Genomic DNA, 12,337 nt, shown 5'->3' with positions numbered 1-12,337 from the left:
ATATTACTGTTACCATGGTTACCAACCTTAGTACCGTAATCCAAAATTGATAGACAATACTTGTACTTGTAGACATTTTAGAGACATTTTTGGGAGAATTTCAGAAATCTGTACATGTAGATGGAAATCTTTTCACATACACAGTCACCATGCAACATACAATATACATCTGCTTAGAATCTTGCAGTAGACTTCAAATCAATTTACACTGTGCATACTTATTATCGAACAAAGACCTTGACTAGCATGGTGTCACTTATCCAGAGTAATACAATGAAAATTTACTTGAAAGCAAACTTCTCTGATCACTGATATGATGTGTACAGCTGACAATGCTGTCTCAAAATAAAGTCGTTACAATGTGGATGTCAAAACCCAATTTGTGTCACCATGTTTACACATTACTTAATCATATTAATGTGGGATTACTTATTAAAGGCTATTCTATTACATCTATTGCTAGATTTTTTGTGGGGAACATATGTTCCAGAGCTTCAAGAAACTTATTATACAAGCCATTTCAGCCCTAATTGGGAAGTTATATATAATTAAAAGACCATAACTCGAGGCGATTTTTAGAACCGAGCATCGAAATGGTTATAACCTCATTAATGTGTGAGCATTGTTTCAAACACAAGTGAAGATCCAGGTAAGAATAGGTCTTCAGTAACCCATTCTTGCAGCAAAAGGCGACTATACTTGTTGCAAGAGGCGACTAACGGGATCAGGTGGTCAGGTTTGCTGACCTGGTTGATGCATGTTATCGTATCAATGCTCATGATGTCAATCACTGGATTGTCTGTCCAGACTTGATTATTTAGAGACTGCCGCCATATTGCTGGATACATTGCTGAGTGCGGCGTTAAACAAACAAATATTGCTTCAAAATGACCAATTTTCTTGGACATTGATTGATAATCATCTAAAATGTTCTGAAGATGTTTTGCAAATTTGAGAATCATATAGAAGCATATTCTATTAAAATTTGATAAAATTATGAAAATGTCCTAATGCCATTTGTGTCCAGGAAAATCCCTGTAGGCTCGGGAGGTAGATGATCATAACAGAGCAGTCCTGGCTGGTGTTGTACAAAACAGCTTTAGTACTACGACAGTCGTAAGTCTATGTTAGGTATGGGAGTTACATTCGCCTTAGCGCTAAGATCGCTTTGTACAACGGCACCCTAGACTTGGGAATGGAACCAGCTGCACCATTTACAAATACCAAATTATATTCGACAATCATAAATAAATCTCCATAACTAATATGAACTGTCAACTTCAAAATCAGAGTATACAAGACATCCTTTGATTAAATATCACTGCAAAAATTAATTATACAGTGATAGATTGTCTGTTTACTGTTTTTTTACGCCTATTTTGTAAACAAGATCTAGATTGAAGACAGATAAATTGTTAAAATCAATGTTCTAAACTCACCAGTCACAAGCATTTTTGTTTTGAGCATGCAAGGCCCCTGTAATTATTTTCGGGAAGAGTTTCATTTTGCACACACAATGTCAGTAATGAAACTGTCACGGCTGTTTTTGACAGATTCAGAATACACCCCAATCGTCACGACGCCATATTGGGATAAAATCCGGACACTTCCGGGAAGCTGTGTAGTGGGTTCGTTGATAATCAATGGGCACTAAAACGGATTATGAACATATTAATGCCACGAGAATTGTGTTAATGTTCTTTGTTTTATCCGGTTATGTGTACATCATACTTTGTAATCTTATCTTTTCCATGTAAACGCCACTCATTAAAAAAACTTCGGTTTTCATCTAGTGGGTAGAAAGGGACACGACTGGTACGCGTTTGAGGGAGTTAGGCTGAAGAACAAGTGCCGTTAATAATTGCGTTTGACAGTTAAGTGAACTGTGTCATCTAAGGATACCGCATTTCAAGCAGCCAGGGGTTGATTAGATTCAACCTGAGTTAACCAGTGTTAATCAAACATTACTTCATGAGACAAAAGGCCCGTGAAGGTCCGGGTAGAATAGGTCTTCAGCAACCCATGTTTACCGTAAAAGGCGACTATGCTTGTCGTAAGAGGCGAATAATAGGGGGGTCTTAACTCGCTGACTTGATCATTGATCCCAGTTGCGTGGATCGATGCTCATGATGTCAATCACTGGATTGTCTGGTCCAGACTCGATTATTTACAGACCGCCGTCATATAGCTTGAATATTGCTGAGTGCGACCATGAAACAAAAATCATGAATGCAACCTTAGATCACGGACTTGTATAGGTCCGTGCTTAGATATAATACAAAATGTCTGCCAGTAAACACTACGAGCAGGTGTTGAAACAGTATCGACCTATATCTGTTTTGGGTTGTCATGCTACCACCACTGGTCCATTATCAGAACGTAGTGTGATACACTGAAGTGCTTAAAATGTATAACAGCATGACGTTACATACATGTAAATGTAATAATATACCAGTATATATTTCTTATATTTACCTAGAATGGTTATATTATAAACGTCGATGTGTTTTATGAGAAACTCGAAGACATATTGCAAGTGCCTACAGTGTAAGGTACTGTTGAATCATGTAACTTGAACAGTTTAAGAACTGCCAAAGCCAGGTAAAATGTATATATTCGTTTTGTTTGTTGTCTAACGCCGACCTTATTTAGATCTAGGCCCCTTTGAGAGGAAGAAGATCGTAATATGTAAGGAAGCCGTCTATAGAAGTCCGGAAGACCTAAAGTAGCACATGACCTAATACGTCACACTGGAATTTCCTTTCCGCAATGGGCACCAGAGCTATGAAACTCAAGTGACACTAAACATGGCACGATAATGTTAGTTTCGTTTTGGATTGAGTGAGCATGGCTTTACGCCGCTTCTAGCAATATTCCAGCACTATCACGGCGGGGGACTCCAGAAATGGGCTTCACACATTGTACCCATGTGGAGAATCGAACCCGGGCCTTCGGCGTCACGAGCGAACGTTTTCACACACACACACACGCACGCACGCACGCATGGCGTAAGCGCACAGTGACTAACTGTATCTTGAAATTAACGACACGAAGAGTAGATGGGGTAAAGATTGTTGTATTTGCATAAAGTGGAATGTGACGTTACAAGGTTACATACTATTTGGCACAATGACGGTCTTCTGTTCACAACAGACAGCCGTGGTATTCACTTGGTATAATACTCATGCATATTGTATACTATTGTATATATTGTATACATATATATAACAAAATTATCACAGATGCTTCAAGTATTTTAAAACAAATGCCTTGAATAAGAAGACACACACACACACACACACACACACACACACACACACACACACACACACAAAATATATCATGCCCAATATTATATAAATTTAAAAGACAAATTTCAAGGGAACGGAGTGGTTCGATTTAAAAATATATATCAAAACAGCATTAAATGGTTTTCATCATTTTGCTCTCACTTCTCAGTTTGAAATAATCATAAGAATGTAAAGAAAAGCAACTCTTCATATATATATTTTTTTTAAATATTCTCCTGGGAACATTTGATAGTGCCTTGTGTTGCCTTACAATATATTTGAATACAATATAACATTAACACGTACATATGAAAATATTATGAATTCCAAAGGGCAGCAGTCATTGCTTCCCCAAAGCTATAGGGTAATAAAACCAGTAAAGCATTATTCCAACGTATACATTTCAAAATAGTAGGTTTTACTCCAATAAAAACACGTTCTTCAATTGGTTGCCAATCCCATCAAAAATCTATGTGAATCCCAATATCCCAAGGATAAGCATTAACAGTGACATGACCAGGGGCAGATAACCCTCGTACACTGGCGTGTCCTCCCAGTGCTTGTTGTAGATCTCCAGCTCGGCCTGGCACAGAGCGCGGTACGCCGCCACGTGAGGAGCTTCCAGGCTGGAGGAAGTTTCGTTCACGTCTACAGCAGCAACGGCTGGAACGACAGCAGCCTCATTAACATCGGCATCAGAACGACGACCCTCAGAGTTAGCATCAGCATGAGACTGATCCTCGGCAGCATCAACAAACGTGTCGGATGAAGCATCAAGACTATTACTTGGGGATGTTTGAAGTTCACTAGATGCAGCGTCGGGAGTTTCCGTGGCAGAGGAAACCTTGGGCGAGACAACAGCAGAGAACAGTTCCAGGGATGCAGATGTGGTGTGGCAGTGGCAAGATGCACAGGGTGATGCAGGAGTAGGTGTCGTCACAGATGATGGAGAGGTAGGCACAGTTTGTGTGTGGAACCCATAAGGTCCATTTGGTGAAACAGAGGCAGCAGAAATTTCACTTGTTCCTTTTGAGACAACATCCAAACTTCCATTTTGTACAGATTTTGAAGGAGCATCACTATTGTTAACCACACCGGGACTTCCATCTTGTAGAGACTTGGACGGAGAAGCATCCATATTGTTAACCAGAGTTTGAGTTCTATTTAGTGCAGACTTGGGAGCACCAGCAGATGTATCTGTGATCTCAGCAGAGTACAGGATGTCGTTTGGCATGTTCACTCTGGGTATAGTGTGTCCTTCAGACGAAACGGAGACGTGGATACGTGGCACATGATCAATGGAAATGGAACAGATGTCCTGGATCTCATCCGGATAAGCTTCAGCTACTGATGTACCTAGTTCATGTTGGCCAATCCTGTTGCTTCTATTGCTGCTTCTGCTAGGTGGACCATCCCTTGACACAGCACCATTGACTTCAGCGGAGCTAAGACCTGTAGCTGTAGGTAAGTCTTTGTCAATAGGTGTGTTAACTTTGAGTACAGATCCGGCAGATTCTTCCTCTGGTTCCTCATGAATGGAGTCCAGGTAGCCATGTGACGGCACAGTTAGCGTGGGGAACAGGGCCTCGTTGATGTACTCCTCCTGCAGCCGCTGGTTTACAGTCCAGAGAGTGGGGCGGACAGCGGGATCCTCAGCCATACACATATCAGAAAGTGACAACAAGGCTGAGATGTGTGAGGCGCCATGTATCTTATTCAGGACTCTTCCAAGACTGTATACGTCACATGCAGGGGTTGTCTTAGCATGAGCACACGCCTCTGGAGCGAGATGGAAACAATTCTCCATGTCTCCTCTGTACGTTACCCCGGATTTGTATGATGCTGTTCCCATGTCACAGAACTTGACCGAGGGCAGTTCTCCAGATATGTCTACTAGGATATTGTCTGACTTGATGTCATTAATGAGAACCTCTTTCTTGTGGATTTTTTTCAGTCCATTGACTAGCTGGCATGCAATATTCAGCCAGTGTAATCTTGGCATATCTGACTCGCACATAACATCACGGAGCGTTTGTCCAGAACCAACATACTCCATCACTATGTTGTAGCCATCCTCCTCATCACTCAATAGTCCATAGCAGATGGGGACACAGCCTGTGGACTCAAGGTACATGGTGATCTTTGCCTCATTAGCGATGGCCTCCTGTGTTGTCCTGTCTGTAAAGTGTTGTTTAACCACCACATCTCTACTCTGGCCAGGGGACACCGTCAGTGTTGCTGCATACACCTCCCCGAAAGATCCAGAGCCGATGACTATTTCAGTGAGGCCATCTTGTTCAACCTCGTAGTGGACCATGTGTGAAGGAAGAGTTGGAATCTTGATGTGCCAGAACTCTGAAGACATGCTGAAGGAAGGTCCACACACCCTCTTGAAGACGTACTCAGAAGGAAAGGGTTCATGGCTGGCTGGCTTGTCCTCATCGTGGTCAGGGGTTGACAGAGAGCTGACGTCATGATCATTGTGGAAGGCTTGTCCAAGAGAGGCATGCGGTGGAGACAGGATGCTCAAGGTGGGAATGTCCAGGATGTCATCCTCATGGCTGAAGTCATCGTGCAGGAAGGAATGTTGTGGGGAAGACTCAGCCCTGAAACATCAATGCCAACGTAAGAAGATATGATCACACAGTTGATCACTGCCATCCTATTTATGACAAGGTAGTCATTTATTATTCATTAGTTCATTATCCATATAACAAAATTATGTACCTATCATTTGGACGGTTGTCTGTGAAGTAAAGGTCTCCCATGAAGTCATCCTCGTTGGTAGGATTATCCTCGGACACTGGGAACTGTTCAAGTCTGAAATGAGAAATAAGTGTGATAACATCATCAATACACAATACGATATTTTGAATCAAATCACATCTAAAATATCATGATTTTAGTTTTCATTAAACAGTATTACAATCACTATGTATTTACAATAACCCCTACCTCATACAGCACTCCTCTCTGTACCATAGGTCTCTCTGCATCCGGATAGTGCTGTCCTCTTCCCTCTCTGTTGAAGATTCTCTGTGACCCACTGCCGTCCTTCCTGTTGACCTGCACTGACCCACACACTGTTCTCGGTTTGGGATAGGTTGTCCAGCACAACACTCGGGGCTCTCTCTGAGGCTAGATAAGAAACACAAGCCACTGCTGTATCCACCTTTAAGAAATGGCGTGCATGTCAGCTGGACCACTCTCTCTATGAGGGATTCTGGAACATCACGGAGGAAATGGAAATGCGATATGTCTTTGAACAACTCTTTGAGATGTTTAGTATCTTCCTCTTTCTGGAGCAAATCCTCTTCAAAGAATTGGTTTCTATCAGCTCCTGAGGTAGAAGCCCCGTTGGCAGTTGAAGACTGACCAAAAACAGGAACCTTTTTAATCGGACTCAATGTTTTGTCTCCTTCTCTTTGCATCAGCTGTGTGACCCTGCTGTGGCACTGTTGCAGTGTGGACTCTGGGAGATGATCTGTATCCTCCACTGTGTCATTCTGTGTTTGCTCTGGCTCGATGCAATTTTTGCCATGATCAACATAAGCTCCTCCCGCATCCGTTGGTCCCCTGTGACGTGACCTGTAGCCATCTGAGTGGCGTTTGTTCAGGTAGCTGTGCCTTGGCTTCTTTCTGGCAAGATCCTGACCCCTGGAAAACACCTGGTCCGACTTGGACCCAAAGACAGAAGAGTTGGCAGCGTCCAGATCACAGTCACCTTCTTCTTTGGTGTAACCGTTGTTATTTGTGTTAAGACAGGCTGTGTCGTTTAGCAGGGCAGTTTTGGTGTTGAACATTGACTTGCCTTTCTGGTCGAACCAGAGTTTCCTGGCGAAGCTCATCTCCAGCCGAAGTCTGCTATAAATCTCTTCCGTTGTGCCTGGTGCACCCCTTGTCCTCAGCTCTTCCCAGTACAGGTCTTCCATGATCTGGATCTGCGATCGACCTGCCTGTTGACCTGGTGCCCTGCTGGGACTTGCCCTGAAGTACTTCATGTGTTGACTGGCCAGGTCCTTTAGGGTGGCTGAGACCATTTCGGGGTGGGTGTCCTCAAACCAGTACCAGGGTGTGAGCGGACTCCGGGCCAGGCAGCTGCCAGGGGGGACAGGCTTGAGCGAGGGGATGGTATTGAGGATACGCCACCGGGTGTCCTGTGTGTAGAGAAGAACATATACCATGAAGGAAACGTATTGTGTAGTGTTGTGGATAAAAAATATGTTCTGTTCCTTTATGCATGCATACAAGAATTTCATCTAGTTTTAAACGAATATCCTAAGAAATATGACTGTCAAAGCTCCCATTGTTTAACAAATACTTATGACCGTCGCAGCGACAAGATAGTACTTTTTAAAGTTCCAGTTCATGACAATTAACAAAAACTCACGTGAATATGTAAGGGCATATTTTATAAGAAAATATTGCCATTTATAACATGTGAAAAGAACATTACATTTTAGACAATAATATTCACAATATGTATGTCTCGAATATGCTATATGCTGATCTTTAAAACAAAAAGTTAAACAATATTTTTAAGTTAATATCTCAGTCTAAAGTTGTCAATGTATCTTAATCATGTTTGCTGAAATCAAAATCGAAACCTGTTTAGTGGGGAAACATTATGAATATGTGTACGAATTCCTTGGTTTTATTGTTGTTCACGTACACGTTTTATCTTTATCGATTGTGTTGGGTTTCTATTGAATTTGTGACATTTAACTTATCGTTTTATTGGAAATGTTTATATGTTTACCCTGCCCTCGTCGCTTAATGGCTGCTGAGACATGACAGATGCAAAGTCACTCACAAAGTACATCAACAACACGGACGAGTCACTTATAACGGGGTCTTTCGAATATTGATAGCGAAGTAATCTTTGACCCAGTTCAAAACCTGATTTGTCAAAGTGAATTTTTTGCAGAAATCGAACTTCAACTGTTTGATCATTTACCCAAATTTTACCTCCGGCTGGATGAGCCACAGATACAGACTAGCTTGTGTTTGGGCGTCAAATGGAGAGTCATATATTTTGTAATATTATTGGACTAGTAAATAATCTTTGGCCCAATTCTCTATAATATACATTTATGTAATACCTATTTCGATAGTCCAACATTGTGTTAAAGCATGAACAAACAGCTGTGTATACTTTTCATATTCAATTTCAACATTTTAATTTGAAAACAAGTTGTGCACTTAATAATAAATGGATACTTACCATCACTTCTTGCCTAGAAACTTATCTTCGGACCACATCTTTATAATATACAGTTCGAAATTCAAACATTGGTTACAGCTCAACAACCAGCCGTGTATTGTTTACATTTCTATTTCAACATTTTCATTTTTTTCTCTCAGCAAAATGAACAAAATATTTTTAAGCACTTCAAATAATAAATGGAAACTTACCATTTCTTTCTCCTTGAAGGCGATGTACTTGGTGGAGCGGGGCTTGTACCTAAGCGGAAGTCCGTCCAGTTTGTCTTTGAGCAGACGATATTTTTCAACCCGGCTCCACTGGGGTCGAACTAGCGGGCGTGGGTTTGAGGGCTCGACTTCCGGTGGTCTCTCTTTCTGGGCAAATGGTAGAAAAACTCGCGCTTTGGTTAAGATCCCATAGTTATATACGTGGCTTGGTCCAGTCTCCATTCGAGTTGCATATCTTGGAGTTGATGGCGCAGACTCCATAGTTTTCAAATGACCCGGTAAGAATACTACTGCCGTGGCTGCGACCCCATCGTAAAATGCGATGAATGGAAGTCTCGCCAGATACCCTGAGTTTGAGGGAGGGGTCACTTGAGATTTAGCCTCACCTAGATCCAATGTGGCCAACATCGCTTGGTTGTAGGCGGTAGACAGACTTTGTTCACGTTTGAGTAGAGCCAGGTTCAGAAGGCTTGAGAGTTGGCCCTCCAGGAAGTCTTTATAATCCAGCACCAATGTACGTGCCATGGACAGGATCTCTTCGTTATATGTCATGTGTGGACTTTCTATATTGATGAATCCGACCAGTTGCACATGTCGTAATGGCTGATGCTTCAGGTGTTGTACGTTACCTGACATTGGTGCAGGTGCCGGGGCTCTGTTTCCTTTGTATAATGCGACATCGGGGTGTCTCATGAGTCCTACCTTGTTTCCGTGGCTTGAGGTCAAGGTATATGCTTGTTCTACAGCTCCTGGTAAGAATATTTGTGCAGAGGCTACCATCCCATCGTAAAACGCAACAAATGGTGCTACCCTGTTTCTTGGGGTCGAGCTATTTATCTGCTCTACAGCTCCTGGTAAGAATATAACTACCGTGGCTGCGATCCCGTCGTAAAATGCGACAAAGGGGAGTCCTTTCTTGAGTCCAGTAAGATACCGTGAGTTGGAGGGAGGGGTCACTTGAGATTTAGCCTCACCTAGATCCACTGTGGCCAACATCGCTTGGTTGTAGGCGGTAGACAGACTTTGTTCACGTTTGAGTAGAGCCAGGTTCAGAAGGCTTGAGAGTTGGCCCTCCAGGAAGTCTTTATAATCCAGCACCAATGTTCGTGCCATGGACAGGATCTCTTCGTTATATGTCATGTGTGGACTTTCTATATTGATGAATCCGACCAGTTGCACATGTCGTAATGGCTGATGCTTCAGGTGTTGTACGTTACCTGACATTGGTGCAGGTGCCGGGGCTCTGTTTCCTTTGTATAATGCGACATCGGGGTGTCTCATGAGTCCTACCTTGTTTCCGTGGCTTGAGGTCAAGGTATATGCTTGTTCTACAGCTCCTGGTAAGAATATTTGTGCAGAGGCTACCATCCCATCGTAAAACGCAACAAATGGTGCTACCCTGTTTCTTGGGGTCGAGCTATTTATCTGCTCTACAGCTCCTGGTAAGAATATAACTGCCGTGGCTGCGATCCCGTCGTAAAATGCGACAAAGGGGAGTCCTTTCTTGAGTCCAGTAAGATACCGTGAGTTGGAGGGAGGGGTCACTTGAGATTCAACCTCACCTGGATCCAGTGTGGCTAACATCGCTTGGTTGTAGGAGGTAGACAGACTTTGTTCACGCTTGAGTAGAGCCAGGTTCAGAAGGCTTGAGAGTTGGCCCTCCAGGAAGTCTTTATAATCCAGCACCAATGTACGTGCCATGGACAGGATCTCTTCGTTGTATGTCATGTGTGGACTTCCCATATTGATGAATCCGACCAGTTGCACATGTCGTAATGGCTGATGCTTCAGGCGTTGTACGTTACCTGGCAAAATCGCCGGGGCCCTGGTTGCGCTCCCTTGGTAAAATGCGACATGGGGACTTTCCCTTTCCACCAGTTCTGCCTTATTCCGAGCGCCTGAGGTCTTCATGTCTACGACTCCTGGTAAGAATATTACTGCGTTGGATACGATACCATCGTAAAAAGCGACAAACGAACCTTCTGGAGGCCCACTCCAAAACTGGAGTGAAGGCGGTGTGTTGATTTCGACTATTTCAATCTTCATCATGCGATACGCGAGAACACGTCCTGTTGGCAGAATGACTGTATCAACAATGGCGTGACGTCACAAACGTCTCCAAGTGTGGGTCATCACGAATCAATCACGTCACACGAGATTGAAGATATTTTCCATGAAGGCAGTGAAATAAACGAAAGTGATCAGTTGTATGAAATGAAATCACGCATATATTCGTTGATATGTAGATGTAGCATACCTAACAATGTTCTAAGTAATGATAGAAAGTTTCTTTGATTATTTTATTACGTCATAAAGCTATGACGTCACAGTGCAGTGACGCCCTTAAACTGGTTCCCGGCTTCCTATGTCAACTTGCGACAAGCTTATATTGCGATAGGAGAGACGGGACCCAGTTTATGCCACCCTACCCGACGTAAACAAGATTCAGTGTTGGTTTGCGCAGTAACCGCATGATAGACTGGAACCCAGTCTAGGCAGACCGTAGGCAGCATTGGTTGGTTGGTTTGTTGTTTAACAACGCACTCGGCAATATTCCAGCTATATGACGGCTGTCTGTAAATAATCGAGTCTGGGTCAGACAATCCAGTAATTAATATCATGAGCATCGATCCACACAATTGGGATCGATGACATGCATCAACCAAGTCAGCGAGACAAGACCACCCGATCCCGTTAGTCGCCTCTTACGACAAGCATAGTCACCTTTTGCGGCAAGCATGGGTTGCTGAAGACCTATTCTACCCCGGATCTTCACCTGTACCGTAAGCAGCAGATACCCGACTCTCCACACAGTGATGCACAATTTACTAATACTATTCCCTTGGAAACAGACGCGCACGTCATAGTCCTGAAGTTGCAAATTTAAAAAAGTAATACACATTTGAAACAGGGACTGTTGCCAAGCAATAGGTTCTTCCAAATGGTGATTGGATGCCTCGCGTAATGGAGAATCTTGGGTACCCGTCGACAATACAATAATAGTTCTCCTACGGCAATCCCAAAGTTTTGTCCGTAGCATGTTTTTTGCGTCCATTGTGGTCTGTTCAATTTAATCCACGCCATCATACTTCATACTTTGTGTGTCACTTTGAGCTGTGTGCAACATATTGTGTAATGTTAAGACGTCAGCTTGTTTGATAAAAGTGTGAGTGAGTTGTGTTTAACGCGGCATGAACAGTTTTCCAGTCATACAACAGCGTGTCAGGTTAATGTGGGAAGACAGGCGGAAGTGAGGCAGGTCTCAGACGTTTACCATAATTTAGAAAATCCCACGAGCATAGGTATGGTGCTGACAAACCTAGAAACAATATCGGGGCGAACTGGTATTCGAATCCACGATCATAGGCCCACAGCGAAATTCGATGAAGGAGCGCAATGAAGACAGAATTGATGTTATGGATTAAAACTTCTTTATTATTTCAGTGCGACATTTCGCCAGAGTTGCTAGTCCCTTTATCTAGTTTTTGTTTGATTGTTTGGTTATTTGTTGTTTTACACTGCACTCAGCAATATTCCAGCTACATGACGGCTGTCTGTAAATAATCGAGTCTGGACAGACAATCCAGTGATTGACATCATGAGCATCGATGCAC

The 12,337-nt window shown here is 42.9% G+C and overlaps 2 protein-coding genes across 3 annotated transcripts in view; both read right to left on the bottom strand.

The window, feature by feature from the left end:
* The window catches only part of LOC139452461 (WD repeat-containing protein 11-like), a 37,237-nt gene extending 35,659 nt beyond the window's left edge, over positions 1–1,578 (bottom strand). For both annotated transcript variants that reach the window (XM_071233949.1, XM_071233950.1), the window contains exon 1: positions 1,440–1,578. In XM_071233949.1, coding sequence (XP_071090050.1) covers positions 1,440–1,504 — 65 coding nt within the window. In that variant the 5' untranslated portion in view covers positions 1,505–1,578. The remainder of the gene's footprint in view (positions 1–1,439) is intronic.
* Positions 1,579–3,759: 2,181 nt separating this feature from the next.
* LOC139453017 (uncharacterized) lies at positions 3,760–10,466 on the bottom strand. Its single transcript, XM_071234642.1, has 4 exons — positions 8,706–10,466; positions 6,246–7,447; positions 6,018–6,110; positions 3,760–5,896 (listed from the first exon to the last, which is right to left on the bottom strand). The coding sequence occupies exons 1-4, from the start codon at positions 10,464–10,466 to the stop codon at positions 3,760–3,762; spliced, it is 5,193 nt and encodes a 1,730-aa protein (XP_071090743.1).
* Between the last annotated feature and the right edge of the window lie 1,871 nt (positions 10,467–12,337).

Source organism: Haliotis cracherodii, unplaced genomic scaffold, assembly GCF_022045235.1.
Source record: "Haliotis cracherodii isolate W230 unplaced genomic scaffold, xgHalCrac1.p SCAF_9, whole genome shotgun sequence".
NCBI classification, from domain to species: Eukaryota; Metazoa; Mollusca; class Gastropoda; order Lepetellida; family Haliotidae; genus Haliotis; species Haliotis cracherodii.
The sequence above is the reverse complement of the archived record's forward strand: the minus strand, read 5'-3'. Positions and strand labels throughout refer to the sequence as shown.